This window comes from Pogoniulus pusillus, chromosome 23 (assembly GCF_015220805.1).
Source record: "Pogoniulus pusillus isolate bPogPus1 chromosome 23, bPogPus1.pri, whole genome shotgun sequence".
Classification (NCBI taxonomy): domain Eukaryota; kingdom Metazoa; phylum Chordata; class Aves; order Piciformes; family Lybiidae; genus Pogoniulus; species Pogoniulus pusillus.
The window spans coordinates 4,093,874-4,116,660 of record NC_087286.1 but is presented as its reverse complement, the minus strand read 5'-3'; the positions used below and the strand labels follow the sequence as shown (position 1 = coordinate 4,116,660).

Here is a 22,787-nt window from a genome sequence, read left to right as displayed (position 1 = left end):
AGCCATCTCCCCCAGCATGCCTTACCAACCTGTCCTTAACCTCACAGCATTGCTTTCAATGTACATCTTCAAGAGGGAGCTCCTGGATGTCACTATTTCCACACTCAGGTGTGCAGTGGACTAGGATGTGAACATCTCTTGTGCCTCTGTGATGATCATCACTGGTACTCACTTTGTCTCCAGCAGCATTTCTTTATCACTCGCATCTTAATAGGAGAATGAGAATTTAGTTTCTTGGCATTCTAAATAATTAGGTAATTTTGTAGTGAATGGGAATGAAATTTGCATACATAAAGCAAGATAAGCATGCATCATTTTTCTTAGGATATAGGATATTTAAATGTAAAGCAAACAAACTAGAAAGAATCTACACTGTTACAGTATATGGAAACTCAATGAACTGTTTCTCCAGCAAATTAAGGGCTTTTTTCCCTTGGCTTTAACTTTCTTACCTCCACAATATGATGTGACTTTTGCACAGAGTGTCTTTCTTCGCCTTCAAAGTGTAAGTTTTATTTCTTCTGTTTGTGAAAACCAGTATTTATTGAATGTGGTTTGGGTAAAAATGGATGGATTCACAAAACTCTCATCAGGAAGTCATCAGTGCCTTGGGATTTTGTGTACCTATTGGAGAAAATGTGTACCTATAGGAGAAACTATAAGGAGGTGACCAAATGAACATTTTCCTGTTGAAAAGGAAATGTTCTATGGGGTGAATATTGCAGATGTGCTTGTGGGCTATGAAACTTGTCTCATGTACAAGGTTAAGGATGATTCAGTAGAAAAGAAAGCTGTTTTAATGATGGAAAGTAAAACCCAAAGCACACAAAATAGCACATAGGTGATGGGACTGACTAGGGAAGCAAAATGTACTTGAGTAAAATAAGCACACCAGCATGCATGCTGCATAACCACCAGCACTGGTCTGTGTTCTCTTTTTCTCATAGAAATCATATTATTCTGCATTTTGGAGTGTCTACACTGCTGGCTATGCAGCATCTGTGGCTTCACTCATTACAGCTCTAATTGTCTTTGCTGCCTTCAGGTAAAAACTCAATGGTATCATTTTCAGGATGTCTTGAGAACAGATTCGCTCTAATTCCTTTCAAGCTCTATGTGGTTTTGTTCTATGGGGTTCTAAACGTTCTTATTTTCACATCTGGAGACCAGTGCCAAGTGGCTCCCTCAGGGGTCAGTGCTGGCAGCAGTGTTGTGTAGCATCTTTGTCACTGATATGGACAGAGGAATCAGTGCACCCTCAGCAAGTGTGCAGATGACACCAAGCTGTGAGGCACAGTTGACTTGCTAGAGGGCAGGGATTCCTACAGAGGAAGCTGGACAGGCTGCAGAGGTTTGCCCAGGCCAACCTCATGACATTCAACAAGGCCAAGTGTAAGGTCCTGCACCTGAGTCACAGCAATCCCAAGCACAACTCCAGGCTGGGTGGGAAATGGCTGAGAGCATCCCTGAGGAACAGGACCTGGGGGTCTGGGCTGGTGAAAAGCTCAACAGGAGCCTGCAGGGTGAGTGCAGCCCAGACACAACCCTGTGCTGGGCTGCAGCAAGAGCAGTGTGGGCAGCAGGGCAAGGGAGGGGATTCTGCCCCTTGGCTCTGGTCTCCTCAGACCCCACCTGCAGTCCTGGGTGCAGTTCTGGAGCCCCCAGCACAAGAAGGACATGGAAGTATTGGAGCCACTCCAGAGGAGGCCATGAGGATGCTGAGAGGGCTGCAGCAGCTCAGCTCTGAGGACAGACTGAGAGAGTTGGAGCTCTGCAGCCTGGAGAAGAAGGAAGGCTGGGGAGGGACTATTGACAAGGTCTTGTAATGATAGGACAAGGGCAAATGGGTTTAAACTGGCAGAGGGGAGATTCAAACTAGATGTTAGGAAAGGCTTCTTTGCAATGAGGGTGGTGAGACACTGGCACAGGTTGCCCAGGGAGGTTGTGGCTGCTCCCTGCCTGGAGGTGTTCAAGGCCAGGTTGGATGAGGCCTTGAGCATCCTGTTCTAGTGGGAGGTGTCCCTGCCTATGGCAGGGGATTTGAACTGGATGATCTTTTTCAGGTCCTATCCAACCTAAACCATCCTATGATCTTTCTCAGACGTAACACTGTTGGTGACAAGGGGTCCCTCTCTATTTGTGTTGCAGGATTTTCTTGCAGATGTTAAACCAGTAAAAAACCAGGGCAATTAAAGCAGTAAAGCTGGCTGGGCAATCAGTCTTGGTCTCTTTAATTCCACTTTAATGCAGTGCAAATGCTCCAGCCTCTTACCATTAACAATACAGAACAACAGGGCATAGCAGGACATGCTCTGCAGAAACCTGAGTGTCTCATTCCCCTGAACCTGCAGTAATTCCAGACTGTCCATTCCCTCTATGAAAGACCATTGCTTCCTTAATGGGGAGCTATGGAAAGAGATTTAAAGACATTTACATGTCCTGCTTGATGATGTTGGATATTAGGAAATGGAGCCTGGGTTTAATTGCTTCCGATGCACTTGGACAAAAGCTCTAATCTTACTCTGCAGACAGCAGCCTGCAGACAGGAGCATAGAAGCAGCTTCCTGTCTGGAGTGGATTGACAGTCTCAAATGTCATATCTCAGAGAGAAAGCCAAGAACAAGAGACTAATATTTCTAAACTGTGAGAGATTCCTTTAGCTCAAGGTAAAACGGGGCAGGGCAGGCTAGGAATGTAGAGTCAATTAGGTTGGAAAAGACCTTTAAATCATGAAGTCCAGCTATTAACCCAGCACTGGCAGTTCACCACTAAACCATGTGCCTCAGCATCACATCTACACAGCTTTTAGATCCCTCCATGGATGGTAATTCCACCAGTGCCCTATGCAGCCTATTCCAGTGCTTGATGACAATTTCAGTGAAGAATTTTTTTAATGCCCTGCCTCAACCTCTGATGCAACTTGAGGTTGGTTCCTCTTGTGCTATGGTGGGATAGGAGACCAACTCTGTCTTGCTACAACCTCCTCTCAGACTTACAGAGAGTGAGATGGTCTCCCCTGAGCATCCTTTGCTCCAGGCTAAACAACCCCAAATCCCTTAGCCAGTTCTCAGAACACTAATGCAGTCTAGGGTAGGGCAAAATATTCTCTAGGGTAGGGCAAATTCTTCTCTGGAAGCCATCCCTCAGTATGTGACTAACAACCACTCAATATTATGTTCTTCTCTGGCCAAAAAAAGGACTGAAAATCCTGTTACAAACTTCAGCCAAAAAAATAAGAAGTGCTATTTAGAATAATTCAAAGACATTACACAGCCCAAGAGTCCCAAAGTTAGCTACTGGTTCTGGCAACTCTTTTCAACATGTGGAGATTCAAGGACAATTATACTGACACTTTTATTAACTTGAACAGATAATAACTAAGCAGATCCCTTGTGCCTGACTCCCTCTCAAACAGTGACAAATTATTTACTTCCTTTGGAAGCTGTTTGAAGTCACCCTGTATTCCTGTCTGAATTTTGGATTGAATTCATAGAATCATAGAATCAACCAGGTTGGAAGAGACCTCCAAGATCATCCAGTCCAACCTAGCACCCAGCCCTAGCCAGTCAACCAGACCATGGCACTAAGTGCCTCATCCAGGCTTTTCTTGATGACCCCCTGGGACGGTGCCTCCACCACCTCCCTGGGCAGCCCATTCCAATGCCAATCACTCTCTCTGTGAAGAACTTCCTCCTAATATCCAGCCTATACCTACCCTGGCACAACTTGAGACTGTGTCCCCTTGTTCTATTGCTGGTTGCCTGGGAGAAGAGGCCACCCCCACCTGGCTACAATGCCCCTTCAGGTAGTTGTAGACAGTAATAAGATCACCCCTGAGCCTCCTCTTCTCCAGGCTAAACAGGCCCAGCTCCCTCAGCCTGTCCTCATAGGATTTGTGCTCCAGGCCCCTCACCAGCTTTGTTGCCCTTCTCTGGACATGTTCCAGCACCTCAACATCTTTCTTGAATTGAGGGGCCCAGAACTGAACACAGTACTCAAGGTGTGGTCTGACCAGTGCTGAGCACAGGGGAAGAATAACCTCCCTTGTCCTGCTGGCCACACTGTTCCTGATGCAATTGAAGAACAGCTTTTATTTTCTCTTTCCACACCAGGAAATTCCACTGTACACGGAACTACATCCACATGCACCTCTTTGTCTCCTTTATCCTGAGAGCAGTTGCTGTTTTCACCAAAGATGCTGTTTTGTTTGCAGACGAAACTATGGACCATTGCCTAATGTCAACGGTACTAAGCTTCTGTATAGGGTTAACACTCCAGGGGGGCGTAACCCTGAACCTGACCCTAGGGGTCTTGGCCCCTCCCCAGGGGTGGGCCACACTCCAGGTGATGGTTAGCCCACTCCCCCCACTTCCTGTGGTATAAAAGAGGAGCACTTCCTGCTCCTCATCTCTCTCTCTTTCCTTGGCTCCCTCTTGACCCACACACTCATCCTGCATACCAGCACACCACGTGGCAGCCACGAGGCAGAGACACCATCACCTTGCTCGGGTTGTATCCATCCCTGTTTGTATTTTGCTGTTTTCCCTTCCTTATCCTTTGTAAACTCCCCTACCTCCAATACCTTTTCTAAGTTATTGTTAAACTTTTCCTTTTTAACTTCCAAATTGAGTGAGATTGATTTATTTGGGTGTCCTTTCCTTTCTCTCTCTCCCTGTCTTTTGGGAAAAGGAGGGGGAAGAGGGGAGGGCACTCTATAAATTCTATAAATTGTCATTGGGTCTACTAAATTTATTAGAGTCTCTGGGAACTTGCATTTGAACCCAAGACAGCTTCCTGTCTCTCTTATCTCTCATAGATGTAACATTCCATTCTTTACCTGAAGAGACAATAGCTACCCCTTCATTTCATTTCCCTTCAGTTTGCCATAACTGAAATCTTAACACCACACAAACCCAAATACTAGGAGCCACATAGGAGCTCCTAGTTCTAGGAGCTTTGATATTTAAAGTACAGGTCTGTTGACTCGAATGACACAACAGAACTGCCTATCAGTAAGGAATTTCGACTGTAAGAGAGAGTCCATTTTCCCCTTTCATAAAACAAAGTGAAACAAAACCAGTTTAAATGATGGAATCTCAAACCTACTGAAAGCCTGTCCTAATTTCTTCATTCTTGTGTGGTAACACTGAGTGTTGTCTGTACTTGTAGAGAAACCTCACACAATGAAGAGCAGATCTAACTGGTTTTTTTCCTTCCTCTTCATTTCCAGGTTGCTTGTAAGGCTGCTGTGGCATTCTTCCAGTTCAGCATTTTAGCAAATTTCTTCTGGCTTCTTATAGAAGGGATATACCTGCAAACACTGCTTCTGCTGACCTTTGTCTCAGACAAGCAGTATGTATGGTGGTTCATAGTTACTGGCTGGGGTTAGTACTCTTTTCCCCCTTCACACTATTTAGTATTTACATTCAGAACTAAATAAAACACTTGTTCTGAGATGAAAGGTGCCACTTCTCTGATGCTAACTGCCCATTCATCCAGTGCTACTGCATCAAAGCCATACCATTATTCTCTCTCTGTATGTATCTTGTTAGATATTTAACCATTCAAAACTTTGAAGGGGAACTGGAAGCACTATTTGAAAGTCTGCATCATTCCTCTTTAGAATTGATATTAAAGTCATGCAAGTAAAGTAATGTAAAAGCCCTCTAATCTAAACTAAACTATCTCTCCTGCAGTACTACTGCATCAAAACCATAGCAATATTCTGTCTCTGTATCTTGTTAGATATTTAACCATTCAAATCTTTAAAGGGGAGGGTAGGATGGGTTACTGGAAGCACTTTGATACATCTGTTTGAAAGACTACAGCATTCCTATGATTCTATAATTCCATACCTTGAGCTAAAGCAATGTAAAAGCCATCTAATCTAAACTGAACTATCTCTCCTGCAGTACTACTGCATCAAAACCATAGCATTATTCTGTCTCTGTATCTTGTTAGTTATTTAACCATTTAAATCTTTAAAGGGGAGGATAGGATGGGTTACTGGAAGCACTTTGATACATCTATTTGAAAGACTACAGCATACCTATGATTCTATGATTCTATACCTTGAGCTAAAGCAATGTAAAAGCCATCTAATCTAAACTGAACTATCTCTCTAGGTCCCTCCTGCAGTAATACTGCATCAAAACCATAGCATTATTCTGTCTCTGTATCTTGTTAGATATTTAACCACTCACATCTTTAAAGGGGAGGATAGGATGGGTTACTGGAAGCATTATGATACATCTATTTGAAAGACCACAGGATTCCTCTTTAGGACTGAAATTAAAGTCATGCAACTAAACTAATGTAAAAGCCATCTAATCTAAACTATCTCTTCAGGTCTCTCCTGCAGAGAGTAGAGAGAAGTAGTCATTAATCCAGTCCTCCAGAAGATGAGTATTGTGACTGGGCAGCACCCTGGAAACCTGTTGACTTCTTTCAATGATTAAAGTAGTTGGGTGGCTAACTTTAAGTCAACATTTTGCTTTTAGTCAGGAGAATGCCTGCTTGAGACAGACAAGAAGCAGGAACAGCGTTCCTGGGGCATGTGCTGATGATTTTCTCTGCAGGTGCCTCACCTGCTAAAGCAAAGGGGCAGTGGGCAAGGCAGGAGCAAGGCAGAGAGGGAACAGCAGTGCTGGGAAGTGTTTTTCGTGTGGCTACTCTTGAATAATTCCATTTCTGTGTCCTCAAGTGTGGAGCAGCCGAGGCTGTGGTTGTACATCTGGAAGGAAAGGTCACTGTGGCCGTTTGGTCTCAATGGATGTGACCACTGTCAGATTGCCCAGTTACTTGGGTTCCTTTAACCACCACCACCTCTTGGCAAAATGGGGCTCTCAAAAAGCATGCATGAGCAGATGGTCAGCATGCAGGCAAGCACTCCAAGATGAGCCAGATCCAAACTTAGATTTGAGTTCACTTTATTCTTGCTGCAGATTGGTTTATTGCAAAATAAAAAAGGTTGATTTTTATTAAAAAGAAGTCCCTGCCCATGGCAGGGGGGTTGGAACTAGGTGGTCACAGTATCACAGTATCACCAAGGTTGGAAGAGACCTCACAGATCATCGAGTCCAACCCTTTACCACAGTGCCCAAGGCTAGACCATGGCACCAAGTGCCACATCCAACCTTGCCTTGAACTGCCCCAGGGACGACGACTCCACCACCTCCCCAGGCAGCCCATTCCAGTGCCCAATGACTCTCTCAGTGAAGAACTTTCTCCTCACCTCGAGCCGAAATTTCCCCTGGTCCTTGTGGTCCCTTCCAACCCTGACTGATTCTGTGATTCTAGGATTCTAATTAGATAAATTAACCTTAAACAATGTGAGGACAGAATCAAACGATTCTGGGTTAGGGGATTTTTGGTTTGGTTTTGTTTTCTGAGCTTTTCTGGCTCTAAAGAATCTTTCAAGATTGCACAGTAGTTAAAATGATTTGTAGTTGTCAGAATGTGTACATGTTAGACCCAAAATTCCTTTTGCTGCTGAGAATTGTTCCTTGTGGCTCTCAGATATCCTTGCATCTCAGCCTGTCTGTTTTAAAGTAGAGGCACCCAAATTGAGTAGTTACATTGACATTTGTTGCCTTAGGAGTGAAATCTAAGCTCTCCTTCATCTTCAGAGTCTGAGACTTTTCTTTATCATGTAATCAAATTTGAAAAGTCTGCATTTTATAAAGGAGATGTTGATTTGGAGCTATTCCAAGTAGATTGCCTGAAACTAGACACTTCACAGTATCACAGTATCACCAAGGTTGGAAGAGACCTCACAGATCATCAAGTCCAACCCTTTACCACAGAGCTCAAGGCCAGACCATGGCACCAAGTGCCACGTCCAGTCCTGCCTTGAACAGCTCCAGGGACGGCGACTCCACCACCTCCCCGGGCAGCCCATTCCAGTGCCCAATGACTCTCTCAGGGAAGAACTTTCTCCTCACCTCCAGCCTAAATTTCCCCTGGCACAGCTTGAGGCTGTGTCCTCTTGTTCTGGTGCTGGCCACCTGAGAGAAGAGAGCAACCTCCTCCTGGCCACAACCTCCCCTCAGGTAGTTGTAGACAGCAATAAGGTCTGCCCTGGGTCTCCTCTTCTCCAGGCTAACCAATCCCAGCTCCCTCAGCCTCTCCTAATTTTACTGGATGAGGCACTCAGTGCCATGGTCTAATTGACTGGACAGGGCTGGGTGCTAGGTTGGACTGGATGATCTTGTAGGTCTCTTCCAACCTGCTTGATTCTATGATTCTATGATTAATCACAGCTAACTTGAGATAATAAAGGAACCATCTCAATAACCTACTAATCCTCATCTGCTTTTGTAATCAACATCAAGTGAGTCATCTCAAGGGTACCTCAGATAATATGGGTATAAATATTTCTCTTTGTTAATTAAAAAGACAACTTGATCTGAAGATAGTCTCAGTTTAAATGCCTTAAGACAGCTTGATCTGAATGTAGTCTCAGTTTAAATGCCTTAAACAAAGGTCTAAATTAAGAAGGAAACTTCTGGGTCTTTCCTACAGATCTCAAATGATACTTAGAAAGATATTAGCTGTATTATTTCAATAGATTTATCAGTCAAAATGTCACCTGCTTCAGATCAGAATCCTTTTTGTGGCAGCTTGAAAATCATTTAGTCTTTGACAATTCAATTGCACAAAAGAGGAGCAAACACAATTGCTAATAATTGCTAATTTATAGGACTGCTCAGGAAAAAAAAAACAAGAAGGAAATAACTTTTTGGCTATAAAGGTAGAATTCTAAGCAGTTATATAGTGAGTATAGAGATCACTAACTCCTGGCTTTAGCTGGAATTTTGTGGAATGCTCAGAAAATGCTTCAGATTAGAATCCTTTGTGTGACAGCCTGAAAATCATTTGGTCTTTGGCAATTCAATTGCACAAAGGAAGAGCAAACACAATTGATAATTTATAGGAATGTGAAAAGGAAATAACTTTTTGGCCATAAAGGTAGAATTCTAAGCAGTTATAAAGTGAGTACAGAGATCACTAACTCCTGGCTTTAGCTGGAATTTTGTGGAATGCTCAGAAAATGCTTCAGATGAGAATCTTTTTTTTGGTGGCAACTTGAAAATCATTTGGTCTTTGGCAATTCAATTGCACAAAAGAAGAGCAAACACAATTGATAATTTATAGGACTGTGAAAAGGACATAACTTTTTGGCCATAAAGGTAGAATTCTAAGCAGTTATAAAGTGAGTACAGAGATCACTAACTCCTGGCTTTAGCTGGAATTTCGTGGAATGCTCAGAAAATGCTTCAGATGAGAATCTTTTTTTTGTGGTGACTTGAAAATCATTTAGACTTTGGCAATTCGATTGCACAGAAGAGAAGCAAACACAATTGCTAATTTATAGGACTATAAAAGGGAAGTAACTTTTTGGCCATAAAGGTAGAATTACAAGCAGTTATAAAGTGAGTATAGGGATCACTAACTCCTGGATTTAGCTGGATTTTATGGAATACTCAGAAAATGCTTCAGATTAGAATCCTTTGTGTGGCAGATTGAAGATCATTTGGTCTTTGGCAATTCAATTGCACAAAAGAAGAGCAAACACAATTGATAATTTATAGGACTGTGAAAAGGACATAACTTTTTGGCCATAAAGGTAGAATTCTAAGCAGTTATAAAGTGAGTACAGAGATCACTAACTCCTGGCTTTAGCTGGAATTTTGTGGAATGCTCAGAAAATGCTTCAGATGAGAATCTTTTTTTGGGGGCAACTTGAAAATCATTTAGACTTTGGCAATTCGATTGCACAGAAGAGAAGCAAACACAGTTGCTAATTTATAGGACTATAAAAGGGAAGTAACTTTTTGGCCATAAAGGTAGAATTACAAGCAGTTATAAAGTGAGTATAGGGATCACTAACTCCTGGATTTAGCTGGATTTTATGGAATACTCAGAAAATGCTTCAGATTAGAATCCTTTGTGTGGCAGATTGAAGATCATTTGGTCTTTGGCAATTCAATTGCACAAAAGAAGAACAAACACAATTGCTAATTGATAGGACTGTGAAAAGGTAATAACTTTTTGGCCATAAAGGTAGAATTCTAAGCAGTTATAAAGTGAGTACAGAGATCACTAACTCCTGGCTTTAGCTGGAATTTTGTGGAATGCTCAGAAAATGCTTCAGATGAGAATCTTTTCTTTGTGGCAACTTGAAAATCATTTAGACTTTGGCAATTCGATTGCACAGAAGAGAAGCAAACACAATTGCTAATTTATAGGACTATAAAAGGGAAGTAACTTTTTGGCCATAAAGGTAGAATTACAAGCAGTTATAAAGTGAGTATAGGGATCACTAACTCCTGGATTTAGCTGGATTTTATGGAATACTCAGAAAATGCTTCAGATTAGAATCCTTTTTGTGGCAACTTGAAAATCATTTGATCTTTGGCAATTCAGTTGTGCAAAAGAAGAACAAACACAATTGCTAATGGATAGGACTGTAAAAAGGAATAACTTCTTGGCTATTAAGGTAGAATTCTAAGCAGTTATAAAGTGAGGATAAAGATCACTAATTCCTGGATTTAGCTGGAATTTTGTGGAATGCTCAGAAACTGATAAATATAATGGAATTGGTCCTCAGGAAGAAACTGGTAAATATAGTGGAATTGGTCCCCAGGAGAAGTGTGAGCCTTTCCAGCTAGTATACAATAAGCTGTATGCTGGCCAGATAAAAAAGCTCTAGCTAAATAAGTGCCAGTGCTTCAAATTCATATCCAAACCATTCAATAGCTCTTAACTGTTATTGTTTTAAAACACAGTTTCAAAACATCCCCAATTTTCCTTCATTTTGCTTTCATTCTCCTGCCATTTTTCATTGCATTTATTTTTCCTTTTTTCTTTCTTCCTGTAGTCCAAGATATTTCATAATGTTTTGTGGGGTTGGTTTTTTTTTCAGTTTAAATTATCTGACCTAATGTGTGACCTCCAATGTCCATCCAAACTGCAACACTGTGAACTTTATTGGAACAAAGCTTCCATGGGACACAGTACTTAGTGCCATGGTCTAGTTGATTGGTTAGGGCTGGGTGCTAGGTTGGACTGGATGATCTTGGAGGTCTCTTCCAACCTGGCTGATTCTATGATTCTATGAAAACAATTGTGTTGTATTCTGTGTTGATTTCTCCAGGAGCTCCCACTGCTGTGATATTTACTTGGGTCCTAACCAGAATCCACCAACAAAATACAGGGTAAGTCAGAGCTTGGAAAAGGAATCCAAGAGCATGATGTTTTGTGGTGTATTTTGATTTTATGCTGGAGAAATAAAAAAATTAGGTACAAACCTCAGAGTGGCTGAGAGCAGCCAGGAAGAAAGGGACCTGGGGGTACTGGTAGACAGTAGCTGAGCATAAGCCAGCAGTGTGCCCAGATGGCCAGGAGGGACAATGGCATCCTGGCCTGGCTCAGGAGCAGTGTGGCCAGCAGGACAAGGGAGGTTCTTCTGCCCCTGTACTCAGCACTGCTCAGGCCACACCTTGAGTGCTGTGTCCAGTTCTGGGCTCCTCAATTCAAGAGAGATGTTGAGACACTGGAAGGTGTCTGGAGAAGGGCAACAAAGCTGCTGAGGGGCCTGGAGCACAGCCCTGTGAGGAGAGGTTGTGGGAGCTGGGGGTGTGCTGCCTGCAGAAGAGGAGGCTCAGGGCAGACCTCATTGCTGTCTGCAACTGCCTGAAGGGAAGCTGTAGCCAGGTGGGGTAGGTTTCTTCTACCAAGCAACCAGCAACAGAAGAAGGGGACACAGTCTCAAGTTGTGGCAGGAGAGGTCTAGGCTGGATGTTAGGAGGAAGTTGTTGGCAGAGAGAGTGATTGGCATTGGAATGGGCTGCCCAGGGAGGTGGTGGAGTTGCCATCCCTGGAGGTGTTGAAGCAAACTCTGGATGGAGCACTTAGTGCCATGGTCTGGTTGATTGTCTAGGGCTGGGTGCTAGGTTGGCCTGGATGATCTTGGAGGTCTCTTCCAACCTGCTTGATTCTATGAAATTTGAGCCTCTGGTCTTTACACTCCATATGCAAATGAGAAAGCAGTTTTAAGTGTAACAGAGTGATAAACCTGGAAATATTACAGTAACCATCAAAATGTCATTTAGTTTCCTAATGTCCAGCCTTTGAAATAACTATATTTTTAGGAAATCACTGCTTCTGTGCAAAACCAGCCACAAATTGGTAACCTTAATCTATTCAAACAAGCACCTCCCTAGAAAAAAGCATATTATGTCCTTGTAAGTAGGTTCTTTCATAGATTTATATCATACCAGGTTGGAAGGGACCTCAAGTTTCATCTAGTCCAACCTTTTGAGGTAAGAATATAGTTTAAATAAGATGGCCCAGCACCCTGCCAAAACCTCATGACCTCAAAGTCACTGTATTTGTGTATGAACAGAACCTTAGTCACCTTTTTCACAGAAAAGCAAGAAATAAGCCTGAAGACACAAATGTTCATTTCTTGACTTTGCTTTGATTCTTCAACTCTTGCTGCCTTCTGAGGTACTGGTATCAGAGTACCAGTACAGGCAGTAGCCTTTAAATAGTGATGTCAAACTTAGCATCCATCACTTTCCTGCTCTGTGACAGAAATACATTGATGTGTTGTGGAAAGCTCACCCAAGACAGATAATGCCACTGGTTTTGTTTGCTGTTTCAGGTGTTGGGATGATGATGAAAATGGAGTGGTGTTATGGATCATCAAAGGTCCCATTCTGCTAACTGTATTAGTATGTTGTGTTCATATTGTCTTAAGTGTCTTTTGAAATGTGAAAGCTCAGTTAGTGTCTCTTTCCAGCAAACTGGGAGAAAAAGAATAGCACATGGGATTTTAGGCAGTTGGGAATTACTGTATAGCATGTGGATTTCTTCTTGATTTTCTTGGGTTTGTTGGGTTTTTCCCTCTCAAAGCACCAGAAACCACAAACTAAAGAGTAAATCCTGGAATTTCTAGAGTCATCCCAGGACATAATGTCCTTTTGTGTGCAGTTCTGGCTCCTCAATTCGAGATGTTGAGATACTGGAACATGTCCAGAGAAGGGCAACGAAGCTGATGAGGGACCTGGAGCAGAATCATAGAATCATAGAATCAACCAGGTTGGAAGAGACCTCCAAGATCATCCAGTCCAACCTAGCACCCAGCCCTATCCAGTCAACCAGACCATGGCACTAAGTGCCCCATCCAGGCTTTTCTTGAACACCTCCAGGGATGGTGCCTCCACCACCTCCCTGGGCAGCCCATTCCAATGCCAATCGCTCTCTCTGTGACGAACTTCCTTCTAATATCCAGCCTAGACCTGCCCTGGCACAACTTGAGGCTGTGTCCCCTTGTTCTATTGCTGGTTACCTGGGAGAAGAGGCCACCCCCCACCTGGCTACAATGCCCCTTCAGGTAGTTGTAGACAGTAATAAGATCACCCCTGTGAGGAGAGGCTGAGGGAGCTGGGGGTGTGCAGCCTGCAGAAGAAGAGGCTCAGGGCAGACCTCATTGCTGTCTACAACTCCCTGAAGGGAGGCTGTAGCCAGGTGGGGTAGGTTTCTTCTACCAAGCAACCAGCAACAGAAGAAGAGGACACAGTCTCAAGTTGTGCCAGGGCGGGTCTAGGCTGGATGTTAGGAGGAAGTTGTTGGCAGAGAGAGTGATTGGCATTGGAATGGGCTGCCCAGGGAGGTGGTGGAGTCACCATCCCTGGAGGTGTTGAAGCCAAGCCTGGCTGGGGCACTTAGTGCCATGGTCTGGTTGATTGGCCAGGGCTGGGTGCTAGGTTGGCCTGGATGATCTTGGAGGTCTCTTCCAACCTGCTTGATTCTATGAATCTATGATTTTGATAAGTACAAGGGTTTAACATCAGACATCAAATCACATTGAGATATGTAGATCTATTGAGATATGTAGATCTACATGAATTCAACATAATTTCATCATGTCTTTATGTATAACTCTATATCTGTGGGGAAAATTAATTCTATTTCTGATGTTATTGATTCAATCTGAGAGCAGAGCTGTGCTGGTTTATGGCAGTGAAGCTCCTGTGACTGGGGAGTTTTGGTTAATTTGTGCCTGAAGAAACATTCTGATTTTTAGTGTGTTTACAGGTTTTTGTCTTGTTCTCCTTAGATTAACTTCATTATATTTATTAATGTGATCAGGATTCTAGTCCATAAATTGAAGACTCAAGAGGGAGGATGGAGCCATTCAAGCCACTTTGTGTAAGCATTTCTGGGTCTTTTGATACTAATATTCTTCTGCCATTTCTGGGTCTTTTGATACTAATATTCTTCTGCCTTCTATAAGAAATGTTTTATGGGCAGGAGCAGAAAGTGTAATACTCCTTACTGATTGGAAGAAAAATTCCAAGAAGAAACAACAATGTAAAACTTTCCTTTGCATCCCAAATGTCACTTTTTGTTTGTTGGTCTTCCTCAGGGGAAGAAGGGTGGGGTGGATGTATTTGGAACAAGGAGAAAAGTAAACCATAAAATATTACAACTCCCAAATAGCTCATCTTGAAACTGTAAATGCTAAATGTCAGGTAATGCCTCACTGCTGATTAAGCAGCTGAATCAATCCTTAGGGATGGTGATGATCAGCTCTCCATCATTTTGGAAGCTGAGATGCTTCAATCAGGGATATCTATGTGTAATTGAGATTAGTCTCAGGAGTGTAGGTGGCAATTAGTTAGTTTGGTGCCCCTGGCTTTGCATTTACAACAGGCAGAAGAACCTTTAATGGTCAGTCCAGATGAATTGCACTCTGACCTGTTCATCTTTGTTCACCAGGTGTTGGGGAGGGGAAATCAATTGATGTGAGATGCTATTTTCCAAAATTAATACTGTTTATTATTTGTGCTATTCAGAACTCTGCCACTCCCCACTACTAATTTTAATAATATTTTGGTTCTTACACAGTCATGGAAACATTCTGTGGATAATATCTACATCTGATATAACCAGCAAAATACATGAACAGTAATTGAACTGGAAGAGAAGGTTCCCTCAGTCAAACGCTGCTTGCAGTCAATGTGCTGCTTGTCCAGTAGCTGGGCTCAAGGAGCTCTCTCTGCTCTATGGCAGAAGGCAGCAGAGAATCACAAAGAGGCACTGAGCATTTACTCACAGGTTATTATTATTCCCCTCGTGGGGGCTGGCCACAGCCCAGACAGTGCCCAAATGCTCTCAGGGGACTCTGTCTTGTTGGACATTGAGGCTTGAATCTTCCTGGCTCCTGGGGACAGGACGCAGACAATCTCTGCCCTTGTCTCCTGGCTGCTCCTGGACCATCTGTGTATATGTGCAGGGATTCTAGGCAGGACCTTCAGGTGCAGAGGCAGATGTGGTGCAGTCTCAGCACGGTGTCACGCTGGCCACACAGGCTGATCATGTGCAGGCATCCAGGGTCTGCTCCTGGTAACTGCAGCAGTGGAGTTTAGCAGGCAGCACTAAGGCAGTGTGCAATGCCAGCAGGGCTGGGCACAGCAGAGAGAGCAGGCACAGAGCAGGGGAGCAAAGCAGGGAAGCAAAGCAGGTTGTTCACCTGCATATCTCCTTTTATCAATGTGGGCTGAGATTCATTGCCCTTTGGACACAGAACAGCCACTCAGGATGGCAGTTAGCCAAACCTTACCATATGAGGCAAAGCCACAGGCTCACTTTTGCCTAACCTGGGCAAAGCACAGGCCTGGCACTAGGCAGGCACAAGCTGAGTGTGTGCCTTACACCACAGGACCCTGGGCAAGCCAGACTCAATGATAACAGGTCCTTTTGTGTCCATTTCCACACTTGCCTCTCTAGAGGAGCAGAAGAACATGCCTAGGCAAGGCAGGACATATGTAAGCCTATTTTGGGCCTGCCAGGCCTACCACAACACCAGGTATTGACAGTTGGAGCAGCAGAAAGCAATCTCTCCATTAACCTCCTTGGGTGTAGCTATCTCCGCTCTGAAGCTGCCCTCAGTACTAAACTTTGTTTCAACGTGGCTACCCTTAATTCTGTACTTCTAACAGTGCATTGCTCTCTAATTCTTGCTCTGCCAGGAGACTTGCTAAATCCACCCTGCTCTTAATCCCCCTCTTTGGAGTGCACTACGTTGTGTTTGCGTTTTTCCCAGAAAGCACTGGTCTGGAAGCTCGCCTTTATATTGAGCTGGGCTTGGGTTCTTTCCAGGTAAGCTGGACAAAATGTTCCTCACTCCCAAGAGGTTTGCTCTGAAGGGCCATGCTCTCAGGAGTTTCACATTTTGGGCTGGTCAGTAGAGGAGTTAGTTACATGCCTGCATTCAACACACACATTCCATCTTACTCCTTCACAAGCTCTTTCTGTTGTATCACAGCATCACAGTACCACAGTATCATCAGGGTTGGAAGAGACCTCACAGATCATCAAGTCCAACCCTTTACCACAGAGCTCAAGGCCAGACCATGGCACCAAGTGCCACGTCCAGGCCTGCCTTGAACAGCTCCAGGGACGGCGACTCCACCACCTCCCCGGGCAGCCCATTCCAGTGTCCAATGACTCTCTCAGGGAAGAACTTTCTCCTCACCTCCAGCCTAAATCTCCCCTGGCACAGCCTGAGGCTGTGTCCTCTTGTTCTGGTGCTGGCCACCTGAGAGAAGAGAGCAACCTCCTCCTGGCCACAACCTCCCCTCAGGTAGTTGCAGACAGCAATGAGGTCTCCCCTGAGCCTCCTCTTCTCCAGGCTAACCAATCCCAGCTCCCTCAGCCTCTCCTCGTAGGGCTGTGCTCAAGGCCTCTCCCCAGCCTCGTTGCCCTTCTCTGGACACGCTCAAGCATCTCAATGTCCCTCCTAAACTGGGGGGCCCAGAACTGAACACAGCACTCAAGGTGTGGTCTAAGCAGTGCAGAGTACAGGGGCAGAATGACCTCCCTGCTCCTGCTGGCCACACCATTCCTGATGCAGGCCAGGATGCCACTGGCTCTCTTGGCCACCTGGGCACACTGCTGGCTCATGTTCAGGCAGGTATCAATCAGCACCCCCAGATCCCTCTCTGTCTGGCTGCTCTCCAGCCACTCCAACCCCAGCCTGTATCTCTGCATGGGGTTGCTGTGGCCAATGTGCAGCACCCTGCACTTGGAGCTATTGAACACCATCCCCTTGGACTCTGCCCATCTGTCCAGGCAGTCAAGGTCATTGCCTTATCCTATTGTTTGGAATCTCACACTGCTTTTGAGTTCTGACTCAGCCCCCACATTAATAATCACAAAAAAGATTACAGTTTCTACCCTTATTGAACAACAATGACAGAGTGCCATGAAGATCAGTCTATGGATTAAGGTAAATTGATGGAAAGTAATTACACATATGATAAAGGTGATGACAAGTAAGGATAATATATAACAACCTCTTCTGCCCTTACTGTTAAGAAGTAGTGAATCCATCAAGTTAATAACTTCTTTGTTTCTTCCACTTTTCCACATGTCTGTTAAGAGCAATATCTCAGCTTTGAGGGAGCCAGGGCCTGGGTATGGTGTCCTTTGTGTGGCCGTTTGAGCTGATCCTCTAGCTCAGACATAGCGGAGAGATGAACATTCCAGGGATAGGTCACATAAATGGCAACAATAGATAAATTAATATAATTTCATTGGAGCATCAAGAACTTAATGTCCAGAAGCACAGTTTGTTCTGCCCTTCTCCCACTGGCTTCTGCTGCTGCAGCTTCACCTGTCGTCCCCTGGCTGCTGTTTTGGCTACTGCTGCTTTGCTGCTTTCGCCGCCGCTTGATCCCTCCCCCATCTCCCTTAAGGTTATTGTATTTTTTTCCCCCTTCTTTCCTTCTGTAGTTATTATCTCTCTTTACATTGTTATACTATAAGAAAATACAATTTCATCTTTCCCTGACTTTCAAAAAAAAGGGGGTTTGTGTTGTGAATTTTCTTCCCAGGGGAGGGATCAGCCCAAACCCGGGACAGAATTTTTTGGCGCCCAACGTGGGGCTCAAACCCACGACCCTGAGATTAAGAGTCTCATGCTCTACCGACTGTCTCTCCCCTATGTCTGAGCTAGAGGATCAGCTCAAACGGCCACACTTTGTAATAGACAGCTGAGATCATTTTCCATCCCCTTTTCCCCTGTACTCTATAATGACTTGTCCATGTTGAAATGGGTTGAATATGATGCTTCTTCCATGCTTACCTCTCAACCACAGCCAGAGTCTGTGTGGGAAAATATTTACTGATCCAAGCCAAAGCTGTGTCTTGCACCACATTGACATTTGAATAATATGGAGGAGCCAAGGCCAGTCCTCAGGGCTGTGTCTTGCTCAGTTCACTAGCACAGATGTAGCCTAGCACTGCCTGTGTTAGCACAGCCTGTGAGATGACTTGGTTCCCAGTTCACTACCATTTCCCCAGGCAATGGCTGACTAGTTTGGGGGAATAGAACCCAAGGGGTGAATAGAACCCAAAGTTCCCAGTAAGCTGTTGGCTGAACACAGCCACACTCTTGTGAGTGAAAGGAGATAATTTAGCAGTAAAAAAGGTAGTCCTCACTCAGCTTATACAATATTGCAAATACAGACTACCTTACCTGATGGACTGCATCTTTGTAGGATACAGTAAAAAGTCCTCAGTGTCTCCATCCAAGGGCAGCAGTACAGATATAACACTGCCAGTCCACTGAGGAATTGAATCCTACTACAAAAACCCAGGAGTGCCATATCACCTAAATTGCAACAGAACAGTGGAAAGTAGTTGTTTCTTTTTCTGCCTTAGTCAAACCTTTAACAAAATCCAATGTCTTTCTCTGATTTTCTGCTTTAAATCCTGATGGTTGTTTTTTCCCTCCCTACTTTCCCCATCTTAGGGTTTCGTTGTAGCTCTCCTGTATTGCTTCTCAAACGCAGAGGTGAGTAGCTAGCAGATAAGATTATCAAAGCATATTAAACTCCTGGGCATCTCTTAGTTTGCATTTTATTATCCCCTATTTCCAGAACAGATCTGTGCTTTGATCTACTGCTGAAAGCATGAAATACCCAAGTATCTTTCTTCCTCAGTACCTTTGTTGGCTTTATTTGTATTCATGCAGAAGGACACCAAATAAGCTTTGAAACAATGACCCTTTATGAATGATTGGTGACTTTCCTGCCAGGGGACTTTTCTGCTTTGTGTCTGATAGTTACCATGATGAGTCCAGCATCAGCAAGTTTGCAGATGACACCGAGCTAGGAGCAGGTGTTGATCTGTTGGAAGGTAGGAGAGCCCTGCAGAGGGACCTGGCCAGGCTGGATAGGTGGGCAGAGGCCAATGGGATGAGATTGAACAAGGCCAAGTGCAGGGTTCTGCACTTTGGCCACAACAACCCCAAGCAGTGCTACAGGCTGGGGATATACTGGCTGAGAGCAGCCAAGAGGAAAAGGACCTGGGGGTACTGGTAGATAGTAGGCTGAAGATGAGGCAGCAGTGTGCCCAGGTGGCCAAGAGAGCCAATGGCATCCTGGGCTGGCTCAGGAGCAGTGTGACCAGCAGGACAAGGGAGGTTCTTCTGCCCCTGTGCTCAGCATTGCTCAGGCCACACCTTGAGTGCTGTGTCCAGTTCTGGGCTCCTCAATTCAAGAGAGATGTTGAGGTGCTGGAACATGTCCAAAGAAGGGCAACAAAGCTGGTGAGGGGCCTGGAGCACAAATCCTATGAGGTGAGGCTGAGGGAGCTGGGAGTGTTTAGCCTGCAGAAGAGGAGGCTTAGGGGTGACCTCATTGCTGTCTGCAACTACCTGAAGGGAGGCTGTAGCCAGGTGAGGGTTGGTCTCTTCTCCCAGGCAAGCAGCAGCAGAACAAGGGGACACAGCCTCAAGTTGTGCCAGGGAAAGTATAGGCTGGATGTTAGGAGGAAGTTCTTCACAGAGAGAGTGATTGGCATTGGAATGGGCTGCCCAGGGAGGTGGTGGAGGCACCATCCCTGGAGGTGTTCAAGAAAAGCCTGGATGGGGCACTTAGTGCCATGGTCTGGTTGACTGGCTAGGGCTGGGTGCTAGGTTGGAGTGGATGATCTTGGAGGTCTTTTCCAACCTGGTTGATTCTATGATTCTATGATTCTGTCCTCCTCTGAATTTTGGAAATTAAGTCTGCTTATTTTCAAAACTCAATAGAGGCATAGTTCAGGTTCTTCTAAAAATGTATTGAGGCTTAATCCTGACTGATTTGGGTGCTTCTGTGCATCTGAGTTAAGAAATCAGGCAGGTGTTGTGGCATATTTTACCTTCAATGTCACCTAAGTTGGAATGTGCTGACTCTTTGGGTTTTACATTCCTTTTCTGTAGGTTCAAAGCGAGCTGAAGAAACAGCTGTGCAAATGGCAGTATCAAGAATACCTGAACTTCATACACAAACACAGGGCTTTGTCCAGAGAAAACAGTCCAGTCAACTATGTCACTCAGTTGTCATTGCTTGAAAAAATCAGTCCAACAAGAAAAACATCTGTGTGCCAGAATGGTGTCACCTCTGTCTGAGCTCTTCTGTGAGGAGGAGTTGCTGTGAGATCCTAACACACTACCTAAGAGCTGGCCAGCTTGGAGCTTTTACACTTTTCTATAGCATTAAGAGCCTTCTGTGAATTTGTTGTTATGAATGTGAGCTGCTTTTCCTCACTGGGTCACATCAGTATTTCAACCCAAGTTCTCTCTTCCCTTAAGCATATGAATTCCACTTGTTTTGTCTTGAGAATCCAGATTTTGAGCTTGTGTAAATCAATAGGTTAGCATCCCCCAGAAAATGCTAACTTCTGCCAGGTTCATCATGTTTGTCATATCTGTTTGTGCAGGGTTCTACACTTTGGCCACAACAATCCCAAGCAGTGCTACAGGCTGGAGACAGAGTGGCTGAGAGCAGTCAGGAAGAAAGGGAGCTGGGAGTACTGGTAGAGAGTAGCTGAATATGACCTAGCAGTGTGCTCAGGTGGGCAGGAGAGCCAGTGGCACCCTGGCCTGGCTCAGGAACAGTTTGGCCAATAGGACATAGGAGGTCATTGCTCCCCTGTGCACAGCACTGCTCAGGCCACACCTTGAGTGCTGTGTCCATTTCTGGGCTCCTCCATTCAAGAGAGATGCTGAGGTGCTGGAAAGTGCCCCCAGAGAAGGGCAAAAAAAGCTGCTGAGGGTCCTGGAGCACAGCCCTGTGAGGAGAGGCTGAGGGAGCTGAGGGTGTGCAGCCTGGAGAAGAGCAGGCTTAGGGCAGAGCTCACTGCTGTCTACAACTACCTGAAGGGAGGCTGTAGCCAGGTGGGGTTGGGCTCTTCTGCCAGGCAAGCAGCAGCAGAACAAGAGGACACAGTCTCAAGTTGTGCTGGGAGAGGTCTAGGCTGGATGTTAGGAGGAAATTCTTGACAGGTTCTTCTCCATTTCCACTCTTAGAGCAGAGAGGAATTATCCAGATTTCTATAAACATAATTCAAGTCAGTCTTCTATGAATTAGACACTCAGTTTTCCTGTCCCAATGAATCAGATGTCCTCTGTGAGTTGTAATTTTGTCGATTCTGACCTTCTTATTAGTTTTCTTTGTAGAAGTAACCTTTGTTCCTGTGAAGTTTGTTCCCTTGCATATACAGATGAACACATTTATATGATGTGCATCTATGAAATGTGAGTGATAATGACAACTGTTCTGAGCTTGTAAGTTTTAATGATGGCAGTTGGGATATTTCATTTGAGACTTCATGAAAAAATGGACATTTTTGTAGCTGTCCTCACTATGGGTAGAGTTTTGAAGGCAATGGAGATGTACCATTTTGACTTTTTGTTCCAAGATTTCTGTTACATGATCCTGTGACCTGGAGGCTGTAGCCAGGTGAGGTTGGGCTCTTCTCTCAGGCAAGCAGCAACAGAAGAAGGGGACACAGTCTCAAGCTGTGCCAGGGCAGGTCTAGTCTGGATGTTAGGAGGAAGTTGTTGTCAGAGAGAGTGATTGGCATTGGAATGGGCTGCCCAGGGAGGTGGTGGAGTCACTGTGCCTGGAGGTGTTGAAGCACACTTAGTGCCATGGTCTGGTTGATTGGCCAGGGCTGGGTGCTAGGTTGGCCTGGATGAGCTTGGAGGTCTCTTCCAACCTGGCTGATTCTATGATTCTATGACTTAATGCTCTATTCCCTTTCCAAGACACCATCACTATTGCTTCAGATTTTGGTACTTTGGTAACCTGCTTCAATCCATTTGTCACAGTGAAAAGGCTGCTGGTCCCTTGTGGTAGCACACCTGAGGATTGGATGCGGTATGTAGGTGTAGGGAAGGCTTCAGAGCAAAGCTGCTTCGGTGGAGCCTGTGAAGGCAGCAGAAAAGTTGTCTGCAGCTTTGCTGGGCAGTGCTGTGTGGAGGCACTGCCATCTCGTGGTGTGCTGCCTGGCTGGGCTTGCTGCAGCATTCTCTGCGTGTGTGCAGTGGGGAAAGTTGGGCACTGGCTGCTGTGAAGCATTGCCCTGCTCCCAGCCAGCACCAGTCTGAGAAGGGCTGGCTGTGAGTGCCATTTAAACGGCTACAAATGGACAGCCGCAGTATGCATTAAGGGATGGAATACTCCACTGCTCCTGCCTGCAGTGCTGTGGTCAGCTCTGGGCTTCCAGTGTGAGATAGACTTGGACCTTCTTCACAGTATCATCAGGGTTGGAAGAGGCCTCACAGATCACCAAGTCCAACCCTTTACCTTCTTGAGTGGGTCCAGAGGAGGCCACAAAAATGACCAGGTAACTGGAATTCCTCTGCTGTGAGGACAGCCCAAGAGACTTTCTGCTGTTCATCTTTAGACTTTGTAGTGCTTTCCCACTACTAAAAGTGGGTC

The 22,787-nt window shown here is 44.9% G+C and overlaps 1 protein-coding gene across 1 annotated transcript in view; it reads left to right on the top strand.

Annotated features, from left to right (window-relative positions):
• LOC135185793 (vasoactive intestinal polypeptide receptor 1-like) overlaps positions 1–20,779 on the top strand; it is a 52,845-nt gene extending 32,066 nt beyond the window's left edge. The window contains exons 8-16 of the mRNA XM_064162924.1: positions 948–1,045; positions 4,113–4,245; positions 5,231–5,384; positions 11,159–11,219; positions 12,671–12,740; positions 14,129–14,220; positions 16,044–16,173; positions 18,830–18,871; positions 20,282–20,779. Coding sequence (XP_064018994.1) covers positions 948–1,045; positions 4,113–4,245; positions 5,231–5,384; positions 11,159–11,219; positions 12,671–12,740; positions 14,129–14,220; positions 16,044–16,173; positions 18,830–18,871; positions 20,282–20,470 — 969 coding nt within the window. The 3' untranslated portion in view covers positions 20,471–20,779. The remainder of the gene's footprint in view (positions 1–947; positions 1,046–4,112; positions 4,246–5,230; positions 5,385–11,158; positions 11,220–12,670; positions 12,741–14,128; positions 14,221–16,043; positions 16,174–18,829; positions 18,872–20,281) is intronic.
• The last annotated feature ends 2,008 nt before the right edge of the window (positions 20,780–22,787 follow it).